The sequence below is a fragment of the Malurus melanocephalus genome, unplaced genomic scaffold (assembly GCF_030028575.1).
Source record: "Malurus melanocephalus ecotype Western Australia unplaced genomic scaffold, MMel_1.1 scaffold_16, whole genome shotgun sequence".
Lineage (NCBI taxonomy): Eukaryota > Metazoa > Chordata > Aves > Passeriformes > Maluridae > Malurus > Malurus melanocephalus.
Window position 1 is genome coordinate 3,832,934 of NW_026623248.1, and position 27,664 is coordinate 3,860,597.

Below are 27,664 nucleotides of genomic sequence, written 5' to 3' on the forward strand. Positions count from 1 at the left end.
GCTCGTGATATCCCACTGAACTTGAGCTGCTAATCATGAGGGGTTGGCTGTCTCTGGTCCCCAGCAATACATGTCAGCCTTGTCTAGCTCTCGTGCATTCCCTGTGGTATTCCAACTGGTACTAGACACCTATATCAAGCAACCAACTTGACCTGTTAAGCACTATGTTAGTAGGTGTTTTCAGAATTAGTGCCTCTTATATTAAAAGCATAAGAGTTTTAAATCCCACCCTCCAGTCACTCTGTGCCTTAGTTTCTCAACAGTGAAAAAGAGACAATTTAAAGAAAAATCCCAAACCACTTAGGCAATACTTAGATCATTAGGCAACGCAAGAAGTACTTGGAGGAGTAGAGATGCATGCCTTTTAAAAGCACCAATGAAAGCCTAAGGTCTAAAGCAAATATTAACTGTTGATAGTGAACAACATTTTAGAATGCCAAACAGATAATGAAATGCTTTTTATTTTTCTGTTAACTCACTTTGAATGCTGGTCCCTTTTTCTGTTGTAGTGTGTTTTATAAATCTTTTTAAGAGACATTTTTTTTCATCAAACTGCAATTGCAAGCAATAAAACTTCAGAATATATTAAATTATTAGGACAACCTACAAATACATAGTCATATGCAGTCCTTAATCAGAACTAGTCCCCACCAGGCAATGATTTGATTGAACTGCTTTTATCTCTGTGAGTCCAGAATGGAGTCTTTGATGAAGTTTCAGCAGTAGAAAGCTGCATGAGAGCTTTTAGTGACCTCGCACATTCATATATTTACATCTGATTCTCTGCAAGTCAACTTTTTTTTTTCCTCAGCATACTAAGTGATGTAGGCCTGCAAGTCTGCATAAAATTATAGCTTGTCCCAGGGATATCTGTTGCACCCATGCATCTAAAAGATGGGTACGTTTTGTTATTGTTTGTATCTAATTCATATACCGTGATTCATGATGGATCTAATGGTTTTCTTGCATTTTAGAATTGGTTTATCTGCAAAAGAGCCTTCACATTAAGAAACTGCAGTATCATCTGCATCTTCAAATATAGAGTATCTGCACAAAGTCACTACAAATTTGCACATCTGAAGGACACTGCAGCCTATTACACAACAAATTATCAAAGTTAATGATGATTGCATATCCATATACATATTCAAGTGTGTCTCTACTACAAGCACACATGCACCAAGTCTTGGAACTGAATCTGCCCCCAGCCTAATAAATATCATGGAAGTGTCATTCCTGCATGACACTAACAGTAGGTGGGAATTCCACTTGCTATGTGCACAAACATGCTGTAAGGAAAAAGGATTTAATGAAAAAACACTATTTTTTTCAATACTATGTTTCAATGTATTTTTAAAACATATATATTGRTAAAGTACTGAAAAATATTCATACTGCAAAGTTAATAGCAATCTGGCTGTTTCTTCAAATAATGACCACACGCTTCAGGTAAGAGAAACAAATCTGCCTAATTCTAACTACAGTCTAGTGAATAACTTTCCTAATGCCCAAAGGAGACTAAACACAAGGAGTTAATTTCCATGATCTAATGAATGATTAACCATGCAATCTTTTTATCAGAAAACCACCTTTTTATGAAAATGCTAATTGAATTAATAGAACTTTGCTGTTGAGAGTGCTATATATAGGATATATTTGTTCTCAGATGTATGCTATTCCATGGACATTAATTATAACATTGTGATATTCCCTCTTCTGTTCTGAACAGCTAGTAAGACCTGTACTACTAAATCATACTTAATAGGAGTGTGATGGTTGTTGCTTAGGCAACAGAATGAATAAATGCAGGTCAGAATGTGCTTCCAGAAAAACAAAAGCAGGAACATAGTACAGAATGAATAAGAAATATGTCTTAACTGATTTTTACTGCATTGAAATATTAGATTTCCYCAATGTGAAGTAGCTAACTCATCTAAAACATTTAAGCTAGTAAGATTTAAACTCTAGTTTAATGTGTRAACCACTGTGAYAAAGGTAAAGCAGTCTGTTATATTAAGGAAGACTACAACATATTTAAGTTTGGAATAATCTGAATTTTTCTCATAGCATAGCATAGCAAGTGTTTCTTATCTCATTTTCCTATATACTTTCTAGGTTTAATTTTCCTTATAACATTTTGGCTGGAATGGAAAATAGCATTTAAAATACTCATTTGAATTTTTCAAGAGAGGCTTTTCTTACATAATGCTGATGTATTCAAAAGAGTGATATAAAAAGAAATTGCTGTTTCCTGGTAAWTTTTATATCCAATAAAATACAGGAAATATTCAATTTCTGGTACAGACAAAAACTGAGATATGCAAAAGCATAATGAACAGTGAAATCAATAGTTTAGAAATTATTAAATTACTGAGATTACACATTTTTTAATCACTACACAATTTCTYAGCTTTTTATTTGTTTTTGGATTTTTATGAGTCTAACCTTCCGCTCACATATGCACGCAAACCCAGCTAATATTAAGAGTAATTATATATTCTATTTGTAATATATCAGAAAAGGATGAAAATGACCAGAAAACACCGGCTAACAGAGCAGTATGCAAGCAAAACTTAATCTCCCTGACACATTAAAAGTTTCATTTGTATGTTGCATAATAAAATCTTGTATGTAATTTGTATGTTTATATAAGTATCTTAAAAAGAGATGTAGGAAAAAGTCTTATAAATTCCCCRAGAATATGGTTCAGGCCTCTCCAGAGTCAGGGCATGGCTGAAAAGCCCTCCAGGGCAGTTTATTTGACTTCTCTGGTGCTCACAATTTACCTGTGGTAGGTGTAGCCCTCTGCATTTGTTATGCCACCTACAGCCTCTTGTGAACAATTTCCTTTTGTAACCTCTTTAAGACTAAATGATCATATACTTATGTAACTAATGCAACAACACACATAAGAATATGTAGTTACATTTTGGGAAACTGCAGCATGAAACACTTCTTATTTTTATCTTTTTTTTCACATTGCTGGGCTAACAGCACAGCTTTGTTTTAAAGAATATTTAAAGGTATAGATTACAATGATTTTTACTGATATAAGCAAATGATCACATGGCAGCCATGTAAAAGCAGGAAGAAACCTCTTCACTTGTATAATGTGGAAATGAGAGAGATATTTGCCTCAATTTTTTGATCAGTAGCCCAAAGGCACATAGTGATTTTGGCCAAATAATTTAAAGAAGAAGGACACAACTCATGTGGCGATTTTACAGTTATAACATTCATGCCATTTCACTTCTGTTTCTTATATGCCAGATGCGAGCTATAAAAAGTTAGAAATGTTTTAAGATACACACRGATACTTAAAATATATTTTAAAGATGTTTTAAAATATCTTTTAAGCCCTAATATTTTTTAAGAATTTTTAAGAAATGCAGTCAGGATTTTTGAAAGAGGCTCAAGTAAGGGGAACACTGAAGCAGGTAGAAAAGTGATTATATAACAGCCTTACAAGTAAGCTCCTCTCTTTACTGTCAATATTCATTTCAATGGAAAGTTTGTGCATGACAGGTCTCTGTTACTTTACACCCCATGGAGGTACTGTAAATCCTGAACTAACTAAAATTTCATTTCATTCAAATATTCCTGATAAATACCTAGAGTTAAAACATGAGAATGGAACAATTAATAGGAATGCATTACTTTTTCTCCCAGGGCATAAGTTTCAACAAGTGAATCCCATAGCCTGATTACATGAGATGCAAAAACATTTAACCGAGACATCCAGAATTATTTGCAGAGAGAGCACACTTCATTAGATAATTTTCTGTTATTAAAATACCTCTGAAGGCAAGAATGGCATTGCATGTTCTTTAATTATCATTACAAGTTAATGTCAAAATAAAAGTAAGAATGTGATGCACTGCAGAAAGGGGTGTTTGCAGCTTTTCCATACAATGAAAATCCTGCAATGGATTAAAAGAGCTGTGCATTTTTCTTCTTTAATCAGAAGACTGACGGAGAAGAGAAAGAATCTTAGTATTCAGGTTTTATTTTACCAAATTTCAGGCTAGAATATTTTGTAATGTGTACAGTTTGGAAGTTTATACAAAGAYAGTTTATGTATTAATTCAGCTATACACAGGAAAGGGAAACACTAAACAGATCTTAGTGCAATGCAGAATAGCTCTAAGGATTTTATGAGCACATAAGAGACAGACAAAAAAGGCAGCTACAGTGTATATACACAGCTATGCACAGAAGATTTCTTACCATAAATTGCACATTGTCAAATCCATTAGCCAGCAAGTGGTTTTCATACTGAGGTAGCCCAATATTTTCCAACCATTGTCCCACTGTCTGGACAGGGCATCGGGGTCCTGTAGGAGGGTGAAGAGGGAGGCGTTTAAGCAACGAATAACCATCCACTGGATAATAGCGGTAGTCCTGGGCTGAGAGGTGGCATTGCCACATCGTGTTCCTGGAAAAGTTGGTATCAAACGAGCCCGCCAGCTTGACAGATTAATGTTTTCAGCAAGCAGAAAAGTCAGAAGTAAAACATAGTTTTCAGGTCAGTATATAACGTAAGATCTGATCGCAGCTCTACATTTCTTGGTTATTAATCTTTACTACAGACCAGTACGTCATACAGTAGGGAAAAAAAAAAAAGCATATCAAGCTGTCAGCTAAGCTGTTCTCCGTTATATGTGATTGTTGGAATACTCCACAATGAGCAATGCACTGCCAGCAGCAAGAATTCTTTTTATCAAGTACTCCTACACTCATCAGTATGCAGCTCCATGCTTCTTGCTCCCCCTCGCTCGCTCCCCTTCATTACCCAGCCTAGGCTACACCTCGCATTTTCAATAATAGCCATCAGATAAGGCAGATTTTTTTTTTGTCTGCAAGCTGTAAGCCTGCTGCTGCTGCTTCCTCCTACACACCCATCCAAGCGTCAATCTTGAATGATGAGAGCAGTCAAAACAAATGCAGAAAATAGCAAGATTCAAAAGCAACCTAGAGCACTTAAATCTGAATAGAATCTTCATACCAGTTATGCTTTACATATCTATTTGTTGTAGATTTTTACATTTCACAAGACATTAACAAATGCAATACTTAAAGCACAGCCCATGGCATGGTTTACTCTGCGTTCCCCTTTCCCCTTTTAATATAAGATAGGTAGTCATCTGCATCTCTGCTTATATAATAGCAAAACCCTTTAATGAATCAATAATGAATATATTTCACAGTTTCCCTCCTGTAGTACAGCCAAAGACATAAAAGGCACAACAATTTTTGTCAAAGYAATTAGATTATCTGCATAATTTCTTCAACCGTAAAATATTATAAGACACAGGAAAACCTTCATGCTGACATATAATAATTCAACTTGAAAAGGTCACCATTTCAAATGAATAATTAAAAGAATAAAATTGTAAGTTTATAGTCCTTTCTTACAAAAATGTGACTGACAGCAAGCAGACTTATAAGATTTGCATGATTTCTAGAGAGGATATAAATTTTGTCAACTATAACTGGAAAAAAAAAGATTATGAATTTTAAATGAGCGGAAAATTAATTTTCTGCATAAGAAACCAAATACCTCATGATGTGTTTTCTATCTACATTCCATCTTTGAGACAGTTTCTCTCAAGATGGAAATATTTTATTCCTTTCTTCTGAAAGGAACGTTTACTAAACTTTTGTTTTTCACAACAGTATGAGAGGACTTAGCAAAAAAAGTCAGGAAATAGGTATATTCAGGGTACAATTCTAGAAGRAATCCTATCAGTGGGGATTCCTTTATTGAACACATTAATTACTTTTTTGTTTTTCTTATCCATTGTGAATCTCAAGCAATGACCATCTCTAAGGAGGAATTTAATTCCAGGCATGAGGAAATTATAGATATTTGTCAAGGGGATAATTTGGGACTGATGGTACTATGGCAGGTAATTATTCAGTTGAAATCCAAACCTACGGTCTGACCAACACAGCACAATACAAATTCTCTGCAAGTGCCACACTGAAGGTCCCTRAGCAGTTGCAGAACAGATTCTAGATACAGCTGAATTTTTAGCTTTAACAATATTTTAAGAGTTTCAACTCCAATCTGACTAGTCCTTGGACTAAAACTGGATGACTTTTCACTCTGATATTGCTGTCTTGATTTGTGAAACATCTCATGCAAACTGAAGTCCATAACAATTTTGTACAGTAATTTTAGTTGAGTCACAGAAGATCTTTCATGAGGTTGGAAAGTTGCCTAAGACAAGTCTTCTATGAAATCATCCATTTTTCCAGGTTTTCTTACTGACTTGATAAATTTACTACACAAAGTATGAAAGTTTCATTAGGTCTTTAAAAAGAATACTGAATGCTCACCAGACACAGGTAAATCTGCAGTTACTAAAGAAACTTTTAGGAGTTTTCTAATTGCTAAATGTAGTTCAAATAAATTAATGGATGATTAATTTCTTCTCAGAGAAAGTAGGTATACCAAAATGATAGGAATCTAGGTCTCATGGAGATATGSCCCTGTTCACACATGTCTGCAAATCATCCCTATTTTGCAGAATTTCCTCTGTTAGGAATCAAGTATCTAGACAGAATATAGTCCCCTTTAGGATTGTGCCTGGTCAGCARCATGAAGAAGGGTAGGCTATATTGAGTTGAAATATAGGGAACTTCCCTTGAGTAGGCAAATTCAAAAGGCTCGATAAGATCTTCAGAGGGCAAATTGAGAACGAAGCTRTCTTAAACAAGATGAGAATTATATCCTTTCTGAATTTTTCTTAGTTGACTGAGAAATAAGAAAGGTCTTTGAAAAGGATTCCTGATTTTGTCTTCCCCTTCCCCCCCATAAGCAGAAAAAGTGAYATCAGAAAGAGATCTAGTGAAGCATAACCCCTTTGTATGGATCCTGTGTTTCCTATATAAATGCAGACACCAATGCCTCTGCMTTGTGTTCCCCAAAACCAAAAATTTTCTGCCCACAGTAAGGCACAGACAATAATCAATATACCAGTGTCATGGTCAAACTGCTTCTTCCTTACCTTACTATAAACGGCATGGAAGCTAKGCTGCCAGTGACGAGGAGTGCTTGGCTCAATGCCTAGCAACAGTGTAGGCAAAATTCAGTTGCTGAGTGGCTCCCCAGACACATTTCCTCATGTAGCTGTTGGTACTGCGTCTAACTATCTCCATGGCTCCAGCACTGGATGATTAYAGCACTGCTGGTCCCACTGCGTGCTCTCCTCCAACTCTGTCCTTTGCCAGTATAACTACATGTCTGAACCCACCAACACAACATAAGGTTGCTCAGTGAGGGGAAAGAAAATAAGCAGAAACACTCAGTTTGCTGCCTAGTCCTCATCCCTGACTATTGTCTCATTGCTAAAGTATCCTGTTAACTACAAGACTTTTCTTCCCTCCTCTTTCCACCAAAGGCTGTAGGCAAGGCAAAGGCAGGCACAAAACAGAGCCAGGACTGTTTGGATTAGGGAACTTGCAGCTCTTTAGACGTCCAGATCTTTAGCTAGTTCAGGYGTCTCACCTCAGCAAGGCTACTTGGAATAGATGCTACTGCTTTGAGACTAAAAGGCTACCTCTTCATTCTTTTATTTTTTTTAAAGTCTGTGACTCAGTGCCAGCCCCACCAGTGTGCTGCTGCAGGCAGTGTCTACTCTGCCTATGCCTAAAGTCAGTACTGACATTGAAAAATGCCATGTGGCCTGTATGAGATGGTCTCACCTCAACACATGTACATATTACCACGCTCTCCTGTGATTTCAAAGGACATAAACACCATGATAATCCTTCTGTGATACCACAATCAAAAAAGATGTACCCATTCTTACATGGGAAAACTGACACATCAGTCTCTTAGAGAGACAGCAGTATTTAGCTTTCTTCTCCAAGGCAACAGAAGAAGCCCACTGAAGTGATGTCTGCAAGAAAGATGCCATCTGGTACGCTATACGATAATTTCTACAAGACATCTTGTTCCCAATGGGATTCAGAATATATTTATTGTGCAGTTTGGAATCTACTGAATCTGTGCTATCAGAGGGCACATGATTTCAAACATGCTGTAAGGCAGGTCTGCTCTAAATACTAAGTAATTTAAGGTACTCTCAATTTTATTTTTCCTACTGTTAACAATATGGATTTTTCTTGATTTTTCTTGATTTTTTTTTKACTCAGGAGAAGAGGAAACTGCAGTGATTACTTGTAGAGGAAGTGCTGCCCCAGTTATTATGAATAGGCTAATTTAAACAATTTTTTTTGGTACATAAATACCTGTCAGACATTGCTAAACACTTCTGGTGTTAAGGAACCAAAATGTGGATGGTTTTAGTAGTGACTAGTAGTGACCAAAAAGTTCTGAGCAGAGAATATGAAAGAATGAATCATTTAGGTAAGATGGCAGCCAGTTTAGCAAAGCTGGAGAAGAAATTGATGGCGGAGCAAGTACTGAAAACTTTTTTTTTTTTTAATTAAMGTTTTCGGCCTTGTCCAAAGCTAAATGTGATACAATTTTTCTCTTCATATTTAGGATTTCAGGCAGATAAAAATGTTACATGTCAATGTTGTGACAGAACTTGTGCTACATCCGTTAGCACGGTAGGTTGGTCCTAGTCAATAAACTAATCTAATACATGTATTCCTGGGAGGAGATAAGGATTGCTAGGAAAGGATGTTGTGTGAGAAAAACTATGCCTAACATCCAGCAGAGCACTATAATTAAAGTTGATTATAGGAGAAGCATAAGAGGTTCCAAGAAGTGTATGCAGGATTCTGGTTTATCTTACGCATTTCAGTTATAAGGCAACTCAAAAAGCTTATAGATTTTAAATGATCTTTTTCATAAAACTGAAAAAAAAAAAAAAGGATGTTTTATATAAAATCTGTAACTTCTGTCACTAGCCTGGCTCTTTGGATGATGATGGAATTGTGGATGATGATATTTGGTGATGCTGAATATTTCTCTGAAGGTGCTTTAGAGACTTTTTTCATGGCGTGTACAGAAGCAAAATCAGCAGCGACAGCTTAAATTTAAGTAACACCATGTAGTATCTAGAGGTTACAGTCCATTGCTTATGTGTAGTTCAGAACTACAAAAATAGCTCTCAGATCACAGCTAATCAAGCTAATCGAAAAACCCTCAGTGACTAGGAAAAATCATCCTCACCATTCTTATCTGATTTTTATACCAATATTGATTATAAATCTACATTACTACCATGTAAGAACTGTATCCATAATAACTAGAACTACAAAGTCAACAAGGAAAATTCATTTTACTTGACAGATGATTTGTCAACTGTGACCTGTACTTTGTGAACCATACTGGCCCTTTTACCATTTTGCATTTCTGACTGTTGATGTATTATTTACCCAGAAAAAGCTCAAAGTACTCCATTACATCATGAAACATACATTTATCACAGACCCTTCAAAAGTCAGAATATATTTCATGTTCGGTTGATTGCTTTGACAGCTTTAATTTAGTCTCCTTCAGAACACATCCTATTCAGTGAGTGAGGAACAGATCTTATTGGAAAATTAAAATACYTGTTTTTGAGAGCACAGCCACTGGACTAGGACTCATTTCTATTCGAGGCTGTCATTACTATAATCTAGAGAAATATATATACAGCATTTGGTAACATATATTACCATACAGCACGATTACTTGAGATACAGACTCTGATTTTCTATTTTAAATTAATAGATTTAGGAGTTAATTTCTTTCTGAAGATATCATGATAATAAAACTGTATTATACAGCAGTGCAACGCTCCCAGCTTTAGTCAGCTGTATATTCCTTGTGTTACAGAACAGAAATACAAGATGCAACCTACTGAATCACAAGAATTAGTTAAGAACAGATGGATGTTTCACTGCAAGACCAGAGGACCAACTGCATTGGATCAGGGCACAGCTTCATCTAGCTCATCTGGCTTCATCATTCATCAGCTTCAATAATAATAGGGGCTACTATTAGATGACTACGGAAGAGCACAAGATTAAGATGGATATCTAGTGATCCTTTCCTAACATTTTCCCAGTTTCCAGCAATTTGTAGCTAAACGTCTTCCTGAAAGAGAAATAGTGTCCTTATGCTTAATTGTCCTTTATGTATTTTTTTGACAGTTTGATGAAATATGCTCTAAGAAAGAGTGTTGAATGGAGAGCTGGATCCATCTTTCACCTCCCCCCTGTACCCGTTTCCATGGAAAATGGAGGAAGCAGAGAGAACGTCTCTTTGCATTTTGGATGCCATCGCAAGGGTAATACATAATACAATCTCAGTGGATYCCCAATCTACTATGAAATTATTCTACCTAATGCAAATTCCTTTGATAGGACAAAAAGCTTCCAGTTACCTGTCATTTTGTCCAGGAATCATATTCACATCCAAGGGTACACTGTGTACATCCTTATTCTGACTTCAGTGACAGTTAATAATTCTGAAAACAGGAGTTACTGTCTTAGAGCAGTTTCTGTCCTTGTCTCAGGAAGTTTTATGGGATAATAGTAACACTACATTCACCACCTATGAGTAATCATTTTCACTGTTTTCATCTAGTAAAAATAAAAAAACCCTTGAAAATTTACATGACACCATGACCAATCAAAATATTTTATCTAATTCAGTAAAAATTTTAGACTACTGTTAAAAASTAGTACACTGAGTACATATTAAAAATGTATACTACATAGTTTTGCTAAAAATATTAAGGAAGCTCAACCCTTTATATTMTAATTCCTGGCACCATAAACCCAAATTTATGTAATTTCAAATTTGAGCAAATCTTTTTACAGCTCAGTTTGCTAAGCAACACTGGACTAGCAAACATGCAGAACTGGGTAACACAGAACTATTTGAAGAAAGTGCTCAAAAAAGATAACTGCACAGAGATATCTCAAGAAGTTAAAATGCAGCTGTGAAACAAATGGTAACTTTGATTTCATATATGTAACTGCTGCAAGATCCTGTGAAGAGGTGTGGAAATGAGAAGCCTGTACTGACATATTTTTGAAGTTCTGAATCATGAGAGTTTACATATTGGAAGATTAAAGATTTCTCCTGGGGATATTTTACAAATCAGATTCAAYCTGAGACAATGCAGAACTTTTTTTTCTGATTGCATTTACCTAGCTGGGTTCAGAGGCTCYCTTGCCCCCAATGCACCAGATTTTAGAGCGAATGCCTCCTTTGAACAGCTGATCAGGTGAATTCCCTTCTCCCCTCCCTGTTCTTTCTAACTTCATTTTATCGTTCATTTCCTATGCTCCCTATTTATCTCACTTCTTATTCTCCTTGCAAATTATGGTCATTTGCTCCTTTGTCAACCTTCACCTCCAACTATTACAATTAGCTGTTTTGCTTCACATCAGTCTTCTTCCTTTTCCTAATATTTTTCACCCACTCCCCCTTTCAAATATTTCAAAACAGGTAAAAAATGTTCATTTWAAAATGAAATTACTTATTCAAGATTAAGTTACCATCTGAGATTTCTCTGGAGTTGAGGCTAGGTTGGGTTTGGAGTTTGAGGTAATACTAACTTAAACATTTTTATAGATTAGATACAGCACAACACCTGCTATACACTTTAGTCCTTCAATGTTAACCAGCAGCTAATTGTAAAGTGWATACTCTAAATCTGTACTGGAAAAAATACGTTTAAATGGAAGCAAAAATAATTTGAAGCTCTTTGCTAAGTAAATAACACTGAACTGCCCCTCACTTATTTCTTCCCTAGAGCACTCAAAATTTTAGAAAATAATAATATATAAATTAGACAACTGTATTTCACTGATATGATAGAACAGTGAATAAAAAACAGAGGCAGCAGGCTCTGAGGACAGCGGGCACTGCTGTCCATGAGCAGCATCTCCCCAGGCTCCCTCACCCTGCCCAGAGCCCAGGACCTCATTTCAGGTCAGTCCCAGCAATGCCACAGCCGTGCCGGTCTCTGGCCTGCCTCCAGCCCTAACAACCTAACAACCTACATGGCAGACCTACACTGTAGGTAGTTTGTCTCCTGGACACATCCCTCAGACACAACATCGTGCCTTCTTCCCAACCCTACCTTCTGCCCTGCCTCTTGCAGCAGAGTGGTTACCAGCACCTGGCTCTGCTCACAGGGTACAGACCCCCATGGTGCTTCAYGCTGTGACTGAGGCACAGCTCCCTGCTTTTTGGGAACACCAGCCCTCTCTGCTTCCTGACAAAAAGTCAGGTTCTCAACAGGAACTTGCTTATTACCAAAAACTCTCTAACCATCTTCTGTAATACTTATCCCCTGCTAACACAGGCTCTGCACCACCAAAAGAAAACTGCAGCATCTTTCAGTGAATAATAAAGACGTTACTCGAGTGGGTGGCATGCTGGCACAGCTCTGGCAACTCACCGGACTGTTTGCATATGGATGAGCTTACATAAACCCAGTTCATCCTGTCTGTGAGCTCCCTCAAGCCAATGGCTCTATTCCCACTCTCCCACCTCTGGAGCATAGGGTCCTGTTTCAAGAATCTGAGCTGATGCTTCCAGCAGTGCAAATACCTCTCATGGCACTGCACCTAGTCTTGGATGGCTTTTTGTGATAGAAATTGCAATGATACAAATGCCATTCTTCAGATGAGTTTCATAAAACTCCARCAGTCATTCCTCACCTAGTTCATTTGCCAAGGCTAAAGGATCTCAAGTGGTCCTACGGGTACAGGTTAACTGAAAATACACTCATCAGACTGGTTCCACTAATGTTTCATAATGATTATTCATGTTAATGATTATTTCCTATACTACAAAGCAGACCAAAACCTGAGCTSGTTTAATAAGCAAACTCAACACCTACACTTATTGATCTAGAGCTGTTTAGCCACAATTCTTGCTACTCATTGTTTCAAAAATCTCATAAACATGGATTTTCATGCATAAATTTGAGAAGAATGGCTGGTCTCTATATAAATGGCATATTGATATGCAAATAGGGGGATTTGTGTACTGAGAAGATAATATATTCTTTGGAATTATGCTCTGTGAAACACTTCAAATAGCCTACCAGAAAACAAAAGTAGCACAGTGTAACTGAGATAGGCCATCATATTCTGTAATAGAAAAGCAAACAGTAGAGTTCATAAGAAACATTTATCTAACTCCCACATGAAGTGCAAGTATTGTCAATGAATAATAAATATACTTTAGAAATAGGTTCCAGAACAATTCACCACTTTAGACTAAATGATATTTTTAGCATTTAATGGAAATTTATATTAGCAATCAATAATTTAACCTCAGCCATTCTCAGAATTGTAATAATGCAATAACCTAAAATAAAGAGCTAAAGGCAGCAATGGATAAAAGCAGAAAAAGAGTTTTGTAAAGTTTCTGCTGTTATGAGTTACGATGTAGGRGTGGTAAGTAGTAAATAGTAAATAATTTTTGAAAGATGTGAAGGCATTCAAATGAATTTCCTGAATACAGGAAATGAAACAAGAAAATACTGATCCTAACATYAGAATCATGAACTCAGGTTAACAGTCTGGGTTAGAAAGTAAATGAATTCACTTTAATAAGTTCAATATGCTGAATTACTTCATTTTCTGTAGGTGGAATGAAAACTAGAAACAATTTGGTGKGCTGTAAATTCTGTAACAAGCCAAAGATTTTTCAACTAGCATGTGATGTTCTTGTGATTACTAGATATGTGAGCTTCCAAGGATTCTTATCTATTTAAATCCAAGGACTACTAGAAGGAAATGTGAGTGAATCAGCTGAACTTTCAAGAAACCATTATTAATTCAGTTTTAGTAGACTCAGATCTCTATATAATTTATGAARGAAAAGCTTTATCATAGTCTCACTTGCCACAACATCTCTAAACCTAAYATATTTGTAAGGGCAACAGTCCTGTCATCTGATGCAAAACATGACCAGAGATAGTGAAAAAACTTTTAAAGACTTCCCCTTAGCCTCACGTATGAAACTAGTAAGATAATTACTAAGGGTAAATCTGTAAAATCTATTTTAGAAGTTAGGAATATTCTTTTGCCTGTAAAGTATTTCCTGACCACAGGCTGTGAAAGCCTAATTTTTCATCAGATATTTTTAATTCCATTGATGTGCTATTCTTATTCTGCACACATTTTTCAACCTGGTACTGAATTTGATTCTGCTTTAGAAATAAATGCTGCTCAATTTAGYCAAATAAACTGAATAAAATATTAACATACACGTGTGTGAGTGGCTACATAGTTACACGGTTCAGATCAAATAGCTAGGAAAAAGCGTAACCTAAGTGCATGGGGCTTCTAAAACTTTCAAGTAATCTCRTAATTCTTTCCACGTCATTTATCATGGCCTGAATAAAACATCTTTTAACCTCTGGAATTACAGTAGGATGATTACTAGAGCATTAAAGAATGAATGAAGTAGCATTGGCTTGTTACTTTTCAAGCACACCAGCAAGCACTCTGGCACTAACTTTGTGAAATCCAGCCAAACTGTCCTTGTGAAGAAGACAMTGACTATTAGTACTTCCCTTGGAACGGTTGTGGTTTGGTGGAGAAAAAGGTAAGAGCTCAGTCTTGGAAATAATTTGAAATAACTTTGAAAATGTTTTAATCCTTTTTTTTTCAAGTTGTGAAACCTGCAATCTTCCTTTGTCGATCCTTTTATCTAGATGGGCAAAGCTCAGACATATATTCAACCCCATGGTGGAAAAAGATTCATTCTATACAGCTCAGTGACTTCAGGGATTGGTCTGACAGAGGAGAGGACTGACCAGGAAGAGCAGACTGCAGCACTGACATCATCCTCAGAAATGTTTTTAAATCCACTTAAAGTGGATTTTTAAAGTTAGGGACCCATTTACTAACAATAGAACCTCGGTGGCAATGTGAGCAATATAATTTCCAAGCAACTTACACAACCAATTAATWTGAGATCTAACATGATTTGTTTTTATCAGTATGATTTTGTAAGGTTAGGCCATAGGAAGGTAAATCTGAACTTTTAAAGTGAGAATAACTTTTATTCACTTCATTTTGATTTTCTGTGGAGTAACATACATTGTTTTTCTAAGCACTGTCTCCAAACCTRCTTGAACAAAATGATACTGAACTCTCTGTTTTACTATTATTTGTCAGTATTTCTAAGCTTCATGTCCTTGGAAGTCACTGAAAATCTGATTTTTTGAGTTTTGCATTCTGTGCTTTCATACCACTCTGCACGCTGTCTCAAAACAAATATTAGAGGTGTGTATGCCTATAATTCTATACCATTACATATTTACCTATTAGTATACACATCTTCTTTATAACTCAATATCTCTCACTTCTTCTAGAAGGAAATTATAWGACGTGAGATTATTCAAAAAATACTGAAATAAGGCCGTAATAACAGTGATAAGTACACTGTCTGAATTTTCAGAGATTTGAGTAGCATTCAAATTGTACATAAATGGTTCACGTCTGTGGCCACAAAGACTTCTTTTTAAACCATCTTTAACAGTAGAATGTATGGATCAACTATTAGTTTAAGAACAAAATAAAAGAAGAGATGGCAGGGATTCAGTATGCAWTACTCCTCTGACAATAAGTATTTCTGGTAAATAAAAAGATACCTTTAAATCTGACAAAATTTTGCATAGAAGAGTACATTGTATTCTGTGAGGGGATGGGGGAAAAAGATTTGGTCACTCAAAAATAACAGTACATCAGACCAGACTGCTGAGGTTTTTAGTTTTTATTTTTTCAAGAGGAGAAAATATCAGTATTGAAGTAGGGCCTGATTTCCTATGCTRTTTCAATAAAACATTACATCTGATGTGGTGAAATACTGCTGAAAAGTCTCAGCATTTTAAGCCAAAAATACATGTCACACAGCTACAAAATACATGTCAATCCTCCAACTAAAAGAGAGTTTATAGAAGACTCCTTTGGTCAAGCAGTTCTATTGCAGAGCATCTAAACTTGGCATGACCAGGTCTGACAGCCACAAGTAGACTACACCAAAATGACAAGAMTCAGGCTATACATTTACTCTCTGATGAATGCCAATATTTAAGACGTTATAGTTCCATTTTCTCACATTTATTTTTTGCTACCAATATTCTCTATTCCTTCTAGAAAATGCCAGAAATCTTTTATTCAAGTCTGCGAATGTAATGACTGAATTGCTTTGCAACAGTTTTGGAAAAAGAAGCCTGACATTGAACAGAGATAAAAGGTAAATGTTGATTGGTGCTTATAGAGAGAGTGGAAATGTAAAAAGAAGATGTATCAGAGTTAAAGACTATATTGGTAAATATGGCCTGATGACTTACATTTTTATTCCATTTTCTGTTCAGCCCGTATCTTCCTTTGTAGTAGGTTGTTTCAAACACATCCCTGATTAATTGGTGTGTGAAGAGCATAGACCTGAATATTACATTTATGACACTACAGGGTAAAATTGSTAATAAAATAGGAATACATGAGTATAAGAAAATAAAATAAATGCCTGCAGCTTTTAGCATCCAACTCCCATTGCATTTATTATAAAACATAGCTAAAAGCTCTACAATTATCTTGCAGTTTGCCCAGTTTCTGTAAGGTTTGTTTTGGGATTCAATGAATCATTAAAGCAGATGCATCTTTATTTCTTGTTTACCTTTTTACAATGTAGAAGAAAAAAAATATTAACCCAATTATAACTGATAACTTTTGTAGAATTTATATGGTCTTTAGGTAAGTTCAGTGACATGCAATACATTAGGACTATCATGTTCTCAGTAAATAAATGCTAAAAATATTTCTTCCTTAAATTTTATAGCTCTGTGCCTTCTGTTCTCCACTATTTTATAATCTCGATGATTACACTGCCATTCAAATAATTTGAAATGCAGATATTAGTAATACAAATAGGAAGATTGGTATGAATAATGCATGGGCAGAAATGAATGTGTGAAAGCACCAGGAGAGACAGTGCCTCAAAGAGTTAAAGATATGGTCTGTGCTGATAGCCAAGGACACTGATGGCAGGGGTAAAACACTAAGGAATGGTGAAACACTAAGGAATATATTCCTGTCAAGAGGAGAGGAGTGCTCTGATGAAACARGAGGTCAGACAATTTATCAGCAGAAGACCCTACACTACAGCAACAACATTACAGCACACTGCACGTGATATTCATATTTTTGTTATCTTAAAAGGACGACCTAAAATAGCTGAGAAAAGGAAGCGAAAACAATGAGTGCCACTGAAGAAAAACTTAGATCAAAAGAACCATACCATGTTAAAGATTGAGTCCTAAAGGTCAATGAAAATGTTTGCTTTTTCTAATCCAAAGGAGCCTAACAGACACACTAAGAATGCAACAGTCAGCTGAGCACAACAGACATGAGTGACCATGGACAGGCAACTTGGCCAYGCACACACGGACACACGGTGCTTTTGGGTCCTGAGTGTGACAGGCTCCATGAGAACATGACTGACTGGAAACAGCTTTACATAAAAGAAGAATCACTTGTGCCTTCCATAACATCTCATATTGATGCAAATTCCCCCCAGCTGTTCAGCCATTGCAAATTCAAATTCCACACTCACATTCCATTTGCTAATAAGATACAAGGAAGGACATAACCAAACAYAAATGTGTGGCTCTCCTTCCTAAAGTGCAGTCTTATAATTGTTGTGAAAGAGTGCAAAGACTTGCAACTTAATAATTTCAGACTGCACCTTTCCTATTGAGGAGGCATCAAACAGCACTGGGAGCAGACACCGGCTGCTGGAGCTGCCTCGTCTCGTCAGGCCCCTCTTCTATCAGTCAGGCTCCCTCTGTCTCTTATTTTTTTTGCTATCTATGATGCTACAGGTATTTTGGACTTTTTGCAAAGCATTTCATCTTCAAAGGGAAGCTGGGGGGAAAGTGATGTKACCTTTACTTTACAGCCTGGTTGTTGTGGTTGGCTATTGCAGAATTATAGTATTGTGTGTCCAAAACTGTAAGCTTAAGAGATGTCCCATTTCATGAGAAGTTTCATGGCTCATTTTAGGAAATTCTATTAATTAAATCCATCTTATCAAAGCTCTTCATTTAAATAAATGGAGATTAAAAAAGGACAAGGTAAATGCTGCAAAACAGAGACTAAATGACAATAAAAATATATACTTTCAAGTGTATAACTTACCACTGTGAAATCTGCCTTATGCCAACATGCCTACACATATCCAATTAAAATTCTGCCTTAATTAAGTACTTATATTTTATCTGTTTTCAGCTCTTGGAGGAGGGAGAATATTAACAGCTTTGGAGGAAAACCACTTTGCCAAAACTGCAACCATATGGCAGCAAACAGAAAAGGGCCAGCCTAACAAGGCTTCATTTGTTAAAAGGAAGTTTGACTTCTGAATTAGATATTAGCTTTTATAGGCAGAACCACACTAGGAGTGATGAAGGCTTCAGGTAGAGGCGGTGGCAGAGGCAGTGTGGCAGATGGAAGAAACAGAGGAAACCAAGCATGCAGTTTTAGGCAGTCAAGGGTTTTGCCCAATTCCAAGTATATTACAGCTGTACAGGGCACAACATGAACCCTTACTCTTCTCATTCAGCTTTTCTGGCTGTGGCTCCACCTGTTTCCATCTTTTCCTAAGCTGCTAAAGGCACATCTATTTTATTTTCCCAATCTTTGTGTTCAAAGCCATTTCCCTCACAAATCTGAAAAGTAAGATTTCTTAAAGTTTTCCCAATACTGCAAAGGAGAAATCATCAACAATAGCATTGGTCATATCAGTAGAGAAGGCAAAATAAACAAAGAAAATAACTTTCGTATTATGACTGTCTACAACTTTAATCCTGAGATGGAAGATTTGAGAAAGACCACGGCAACACATATTCTAACAGAGTGCTCTGTGACCCACTGCCAATCCTTGGCATTAAATCTGAACTACGTGACAGTGAAACACACATATATAGCRGGCACATTGAGAAGCAATAAGGTCTTGTTCATGCAAAAACTTGACATTAAATRGAGTTGTAGGGTTTATTCTGAACACAGCACAACCCACTGCAGTCCTGCTTTCAAATGAGATACAGCTCATGCAGTCAACTCAGGCATAGCTGTCAGTGTTCCAGAGTCCTGGTTTCAAAGCAGCCCTAAAGGAGCCAACTCATGAGTCTCTCTGATGCTGTAGACAYGAGGATACATATTGCTAAAGTAAATATTCCACAAGGTTTGCTAGCTTCCTCGAAAGTTTGTTGGGGATTTTCTTTTTTTTTATGTGGTGTGATTCTGTTTCATACACCACATCCAGCAAAAAGCAGCATGAATCTTTAAAAGGCAATACTGAGGTTGTGTCAGTGAACAAGGTTTGTAGYCTTGATGTTGATATTAAGACATAGATGCTGCATATGGTGTTAGGATTATCTCCAAGCACACAAAGAGATACTGTTCTCACAAAAGGTCAATAAAAAACCCGGTAAAATACAAACTTGCAAATGCAATAAGAATTTTGATTATTGCAGCTGTAAGAAAAAGGCTTGTCAGTGTATTACATTTCAAACTAAAATTGCAGATGAAGAAAATTAAGGTAATTCAGTAAACTCTACCCTCCCTGCCTCTAGGTGGAACAATGAGAGCACTCAAGGGTRCAGGCTCAGCTGACCAAAAATATCCTGACGTATATATATGTAGCAACTGTTTGTGCATGTATGGACAGCATTCAAAACAGATTTTATGATTAGGTGAATTATAAAAAGGCAAATCACCCTCCATGAGCTAGAACATATTTGAAAGAAGTGGCTCTCTCAAAAGCCCCGCATAATCCTAAAATGATTGTTGACTATTCTGATGTGGAATGACCTTCAACAATTATTTCCTTAGTCATTATTTTAATTGCTCTGATTTGAAACAATTCTAGCTCTAATCATGATGATGATATGATATCTATTACCTATGTTGGTTTGGGTTTTAAGTAGGTTTTTTTTTTATTATTCCCTTCCAACTGATTTGTGAATATAAGTAAACTCTGAGTCACATCACCTGTGAACAGCTACCAAGCTCTAACTAACAGAATTACAGCTATGCATGTCTTGAAAGACTTCTTATTGTTGAAAAAAWATTGTTTAGAATTAGGCAAAGAAATTTTAGTGTTTTTTTCTTTTTATTTTACCTTGTAGATAGGTTCTAAATTATGTCATTACAGTAGTCACAGAATCATTACAAAACAGACTGAAAGGGACATCAACCACTGACCTATTCCATTCTGACTCAAGCCAAGGTCAGTTATATCCCAACCATTATTTCTTTCTTGTTCTGGCAAATATTCAAARGTCTTTAGGTGCTGCTGAATGGAACCAAAGTTACAATCTTCCTAATAATCTATTTGGATACTTCTCTATATCACTGTTATAATTTTGTCCTGTGGAACAAGGGGAGATTCATTTCAGGTAGTTTTAGACAGCATCTAAGGAGGAGGAGGTCCTCTAAGGCATTCCCAGTCCCATTTTGCATGCTTCAAAACATTTAGATATGATGAACAGTAACAAAGAAGTGCCAGCTTGTCTAACTCAGCATTAGTGGTTCAGATGTGCTCAATGCAGTCCACACTCCAAAAGTCCGAATTTAGACATTACGAATAAGATCAATCTCTCTGACCTACAATTTACATTTGTCTGACCTAAGCTCATACTTTCTTAACTAATTTGCAAAAAAACCATGAAATAACATCAAAACCTTAACTGAAGTCCAAATACTAGACATCTATTGTTTTTCCCTTACCTACAGAATTTGATATCCACTCCTAGAAAGGAATTAGATGGCTTTAACAGGTTTGCTCTTGGCAAATCCATGTTTATTACTTATTTCTTTGCTATTTCTAGGTACTTTAAGTAGTATATCTGTTCACTGACTTTTCTATTAATTTAAAATAATTCCCCACATTCTTCCTTTCCTTTTTTAAAGAAAAATTCTATGTCATTCTTATCTTTTAGTACTTAATGCATTCTTCAAGAAATCTCACAGAAACCAACTAATAGGCCTAAGTTTTGAGACAGTTTAAGATACCTGACCTATATAGTCTGTTTTTTACTTATCTGCAACTGAGGTTCTAGCTCTAGGTATAACTGTGCATGTCATCTGTTCACTGACCACCTTTTCAGTAAACAGGTGTAACAAAAAAAAAATCACTGTCTGCTTTTCCCTTCTCTGCACTGACCCTGCACACRTCTTCCTTTCCTGCAGTAGCGCTCTTAGGTGCTGAGGATTTATTTGTTCTTCATCTATCTAATAATGTACTAATGTAATTCTGTTGCATTAGCTCTTGCTAGGATCAAGTCACAGTGCTCTGGCACTTCTGACATGTCTCTGCATGTGTGTGTCATTCCACCATGTTTAGTAAAGAGAGTAATTTTCCTCATTTTGCCGAAGGTGAAAGAAGACATGAAAATTTAGCTCAACTGATCTCTTGCACTTTCTTGTCTTTGCATTAGTGAAGATTGTATTATGGTCTTTAGAAGATTCCTGTTGAAAATGCCNATATTTTTTTAAATAAAACCTCTGAATTTATTGACATTTACCTTCTTCAGCTTTTTTTTTTTTTTTTTTTTTTTTTTTTTTTTTTTTTTTTTTTTGTTGTTTTTTTTGTTTTGTTTTCTGGACAGCCTTTCAATTTTTTTTTACCCAAAAATTGCAACTTAATTTCCCATTTCTATCATATCCAAGGTCTTTGGAAAAGTATCAAGAATAACCATATTCTTTTCCTGGACACCAACAGATATTTAAAAGTTTTGTCTAGTCTTATTTTTGAGATGTCAAAGCAACTACTTTTGAAATACAAGCCAAAATTTCCTCTCTCCTTCCCTTCTTCTGTATGTACTACTTAGTTCTATATGTACACTTACTACTAGTGTAAGATATATGACAAATTACCTAAAATGCCAATTTTGTTGTAATACCCATTTAATTCTTGCTTTCTTCATTAATTATTTACTAAAAGTCCTCTCTGTTCCTCTTTATTCTATCATTAGCATACAAACAGGTAAGATACCTTGCAAACTGACACATGACCCTTTTTAAATTTTGTTTTGAATAGTCCCATGGGTGAGACCTATGTTCAAGTTGCATTATTTAAGATTATGATTTTTGTTCCTGCCAAGTGGTTCTTAGTTTAAACTTCTCTCCGGAGAGAAAAGAGTTATATTTAGGGTGTATCTGACTGACGTTTCACTTGGACATGAGGTGAGAGACAATAATATTTTGAATTTTCAATCTCTTTATTTATTGTCACAGAGCCTGTTGAGAACTTTTGATTTGCTCTAGGATAATTCTTGGCAGTACCATTTTTATTCTTTATTGTRTACTAATGATTGGTGCAATTTTGCAAAATTTGACTCTTGTGAAGAAGCACATCAGCCATAATTTAAGTGGCAGGTGTCACAGATGTTTCCACATCACCTTGAGCTGAAGATCAGTAGCCAGCAGCATCTTTTATTTCCTCTGTATACCCTGAGCTAGTAGTGTTTGGGGTTTTATCTGTTAATCAAGATCAGTTCTTGCTTCCTAGCCAGCACTCCTGTTTTTGATTTTTCAGGTGACATCAACAGCCATCTTCCTCTCTGTAGTTTTAAGTTTGCTCCTCTAGTATCTGTACTGCTACCAAACTGAAAGCTCTGCTTTCATTTTTTTTTGCCCTTGAATACATGCTATGGATGAGGTCCTCATGAGCATACTTGGTTTGGAGTTTCTCCTTTTACCACYCCTGTAATTGCTTCTTAAGAGATTTCCCTGGAGATCTAAGAGACATCTTTCCAGCTATCACCAGTAGGAAAATATAGGCCAAAGTTCCAGCAAATCCATTCAAGAATTTCATCACAAGATGTCATCATTGTCTAATTTCAAATACAGCTATTGAATTACAAGTATATGACATACTTCCTCCCAAATATTTTTCACTGAGAATGAGATACTATGTAGTACAAAACGCTCTTTATGTTCATGATTGACTGAGTATTTGTATTTGAATTTTACGTATTTTTGCTTTTACTAGCAGTTTATAAAAACACTGAAGTATCATATGATGTACAGGACTACACAAATACTAAAATAAATTCCACAGGGAGCTGCATTTTCTCTTCAGCATTATCAAAAATTTTACTATTTGCAAATAAGTTATTAGACAAGTGAAGTTTCCTGAACACAATGCTCAATAATCTAGATGCTTTCAGTTCAACAGTAGGAGAAATTTCTTTGACTTATATACTCTGAACATTAAAAACATTATTTTTAAGCTTTACTGGATAATATTTTTCCATATTTATTCAGGTAAAGCTAAAAAAATGCATTTAATTTATAATAAACTGATAAATTATTTCAAAATTATATTATCTGACACAATACTACTTAATTTTTATTCCTAAGCATAGGCCAGATCTCTGGCTGTGTTATGCTCAAGGAGAAGAGAGAAGGTGAACAGGAAGTTCTGAGGTAGAAGTYAAGCCCTCCATACTACAATACTTGGGCAGATAGAACCTTAATTAAAGCACATGGGAATCTGTAAGTAATTAGACAGAGTCTATGTAAGGCACCTCTGAGGAACACTGAGGCACCTGAGACACTTCTTGGCARAAACTATAGGAGGCGACAGAAGAAGCAGAGACACTGAAAAAAGTCAACTTGCTACAAAAAAACTTCAAAGCCCCCCTTAACTGGGGCCAAAAACCTAATGAAAAATCTCAGATCGTATTATCAGTAAGAAAAACCTGTATACTGCCGCATGGTAGTTCATAAGTAATAATTAACATAAGCTAAAATCTGTTCTTAAATATATAAATATCAGTGCAATAAGGCTCTAATTGATTAGTTACTCCAGCATGCAACAATGGGAAATAAGAACTCCTTATTTCCTCCAAGATAACTTATTACTCTGTTATTACTTAGACAATAAAAAAATAATAATATACTTGAAGAGAACATGTTTGATGCATGTAATGCATTTGATGTGATAATAGATCCCTTTGCTGCCTAAACTGTGTTTGACTGAACCTGGAAATGGCCAAAAGGAATGAAAAGTAGAAAGCATACATGTGAAGCTGCATATATTAAGGTCGAGAGCAGAGAGACATGTCTTTATTGGAAAGACATGAATGCAAACCAAAACTGATAAAATTAAAGGAAACATACTTGTATGTTTATTGATCATAGCTTCATTTCTTAATTGAGAGAAAAATCAAATTATCATCCTAAACTACCTCAAGACCATTAATGAGGTCACAGGAAAAAAAAAAAAATTCTGTGTTAAAAATGCTGCACTCTGAACACAAAGTAAGTTGGGACTCAATGTCCATTCTGGGAAAAGAAGCAAAAAAAAGAGCTGAACTTCTGCCAGCTGAAAGAATTGAAACACCAAATGCCATCTTTGAATGTCAAGAAAAATAATGTGTGCAGTAGAAGCCACAAAATGGCTGATGASAAGAGTTATGAGGTATTTACTGATCTTGAAGGAGTAGAAAAAGAAAAGAATCATCAATCATAGGAGCAGACAGAGTAGTATTTACCCATCACTAAGTTACGGAAATTTGCTAGCGCATGCTGTTGCTGTTGTCTCCTTTTCATAGCTCCTACTTGCTCTGCAGCTTCTTACTGGACACCCARTTTTACTGTGGGAAGCTGACCCTGGCTGGATGCCCAGCAAGCCACTCTGTCACTGCCCTCCTCAGTAGGACAGGGCAGGGGAGAAAATAAGACAGGAAAAAAAAAACCTCTTGGGTCAAGATAAATGCCGCTTTAAAAAGCAAAAGCAAAGGCCTGTGCAAAATCAAAGCAAAACAAAAGATTCATTCTCTACTTCCTATCAGCTAGCGATATCCAGCCCCCCYTCCTTTTTCTTAGCTTTCATTGCTGAATAGACTTTCTGGTATGGAATATTCCTTTCCAGCTTSAGTCAGCTGTCCTGGSTATGTCYCCTGCCACGATCTTGCCCATCGTTACCCTAGAGGTGAGGGGGAATGTTGGAGAGGCGGCATGGGTGCTGAGCAAGCTCAGTGTTTGACAGGTGATCACCTCTCCAGCTACCAATGAGAGCACTGCAAAGGCTGCTGTGGGAAAGAGAACTCCATCTCAGCAGACAACTACCATGATAAAATATAATAACCTGAAAATCCTGAATTATTTATAATGTCTTCAGAAATTATTAACTACCTCCCAGAATACAGTTTGTCTACGAATAATTCTGTTTGCCAACAATGCAAGTTGCAGAAAAAACAGGCTGCCAGTATAACATGCCCAGAACTTTTCAYCATATTGCCCCTTACTAGTTTTTTAGAAAAAAATAAGCTGAATCTATTTCTTCCATCTGCAATTATATTTGTATTCAAATGAGTTATTTTTCTCTTTATCCTAGATCCTCTTTTCACTGTAAGCTACAGTTAAAATAGCTGTGTCAATTATATTTAATTGATAAGACAAACTTTCATCCTGTAGATTTAATGCTCCATGAAATGGATAGCTGCTCAAATATATCCTTTTTCCAAACTTTAAGTGATAAGGTACATAACATCCTACACACAAATCCAATGCAATTTTTAGCAGGGATGTACCAGTATAGGTGAGTTAACACAGCTTTGCCTCAGGACTAAATTATTCAGACATGCAAGTCAGTTTTCCCTCCATGAGTTAGGGAGAAGATGTAAWAAAATGCTTTCAAAATTCTTATCAGCACATTTGCACAGGTTTATGCTGACAGACCAACAGGCTAGGCATGACTTAGGGTTCTTAGAATTCTCCATGTTAGGGAAGGTTTGCAAATTTGCCCTTCATTGCTAACAKCAGTCACTGGCTGTCAGCAACATTTTCAACCCTGTGCCAAATATTTCTTCGAAGCGGCATTAGATAATACAGTACTTTAAAAATGTCAGCAGTTACTGGGTTATATATACTCAGAGTTCCATCATTCCAAACAAAACCTCCTCTGAAAAAGATTGTAAAACATCCCCCTAGAAGAATTGCTTCAGTACAAAGACATTAATGGAGATTTTTTTCTGGTAAGATTTCAAAACATCATTAATGACTCCAAGATGCTATTTAAAGCAACAGCTCCAGGACACTGGGCCTAATGCATCTCTAACAGTAAACAACACAGATTGCTGTTCATGGTTATTCAAGTATCTACAAATTATTTCAACACAGTGGGTTACTCAGCAATGTCTTATCCACAGTTTCCCTATGGACAATTAAGTCAAAATTAAACAATAGTTGGTTGTTTTTCCTTACTTGTAGCATGATCTTTCATCTCCCCCAGTCCAGTATTAATTCCAGCATCTATTGAACTCATGATTTTATCAATCTACAAAAGAAAGAGCAGTGAAAATAATTGATGGATCCTCATCTTCATTATTTCATGTTAGTTTTTCATGCACAGATTTATGGCATTTTACTCTCATTAGGAAAACAACAATCAAAATTGCAAAATGCAAAAATCAATAGCAGGCAATTAATTTCTCCACTTTGATTTTTATTTTGCAATATTTGTATGCCAGCAAAACCTAAAGCTTGGGACTAGTATTTATTTTTCCACAGTAGAATTATTTTCATACTGATGACTCTGGTCACCTAGGTATAACCACTAGTGGTCTATTAGTAATATTAATGAATAAAAAATACTGTCCTGTGTTTCAGATTTCCAGAGATTTTCCTTGCCCCCTTTATTTTTCCATCTGCCCCAAGGGGAGTGAGTAGGTGTGAAACAGCTGTGTCCCCACATAGCACAGAACAACATTCTCCATGAAACAGCACTCCACTGATCCCAAAACTTACTCACATGTTTCTAAGGCACATTGAACTTACTAAGTCAAAACCATTATATTTATTTTATTTTCCGTAAGAGCAGGCCAAAATAAAAAGTGAATCAAAAGATTGCTGTGAACTAAGGAGGCAGACATAGGGAAACACATTTTATTAAGCTTAAAATTAGGACTAGTAGGAAAAGTATGTATTAGTCACTGGTGAGAGGAGAAAGTCTGGGAATTAGGACAGAACCTGCAGATTGAGAATTCATACTATATATATATGGGTGAAGATATATATATGTGTATATATGCTGCACATTTTTTACTCTTAAGAAAAGTCAAACCTTGATGACCATGTAGAAGGGCAAACCTGGACCTSACTCTAATCACTATTTTATAATAATGCATCCAAGTTGTAAAGATCAAAACCTGATATCCTTAGTAAATTTCCACTGAGAAAGTGCCTCCTTTACAATGACTATTACAAGTACCTTAAGATGCCCTATCATATCAGACATTTAGGCGAGCTTGAAACCTTTTCCTAGAAAAAGAATCAATCCATAATCAAACTCTGGGTTCTTTCTGAACACAACAGCACCCTGGAGATAGAGGAATTGCCCCACTGTAGCTGTTTTAAAGAGAAATGCTCACTCCTCSGTAGGAGCAGTAAAAATCTAAACATTTCACACTCTTAATTTACCTCAATAAGATGAGAACTTCTGTGTCTATAAGGAACCATTTACATTCTTGAAATTCAGCACAGGAGAAAAAAAATTAAACATAAGGTGTCTGAAAATTATTTTTAAATTGAGTTATAAACCTAAAATAAAGTCTCTTATATGAGCAAGCATGTGCACTACAAATTCAGTGTGGAAATTTCTGTTAGTAGTCCCGAACAGCTGTAAGTGCATTCCCAGTTCACAGCAGCCAGG

General features: G+C 36.1%; 1 protein-coding gene across 5 annotated transcripts in view; it reads right to left on the reverse strand.

The window, feature by feature from the left end:
• The window catches only part of ANKS1B (ankyrin repeat and sterile alpha motif domain containing 1B), a 404,590-nt gene that overhangs the window by 183,727 nt on the left and 193,199 nt on the right, over positions 1 to 27,664 (reverse strand). For 4 of the 5 annotated variants that reach the window (XM_057385963.1, XM_057385955.1, XM_057385930.1 and 1 more), the window contains 2 exons: positions 26,218 to 26,290; positions 4,228 to 4,334 (listed from right to left, as the gene is read on the reverse strand). In XM_057385963.1, coding sequence (XP_057241946.1) covers positions 4,228 to 4,334; positions 26,218 to 26,290 — 180 coding nt within the window. Of the gene's footprint in view, positions 1 to 4,227; positions 4,667 to 26,217; positions 26,291 to 27,664 lie in introns of those variants that run through there. The other variant, XM_057385946.1, reaches the window with a different exon arrangement.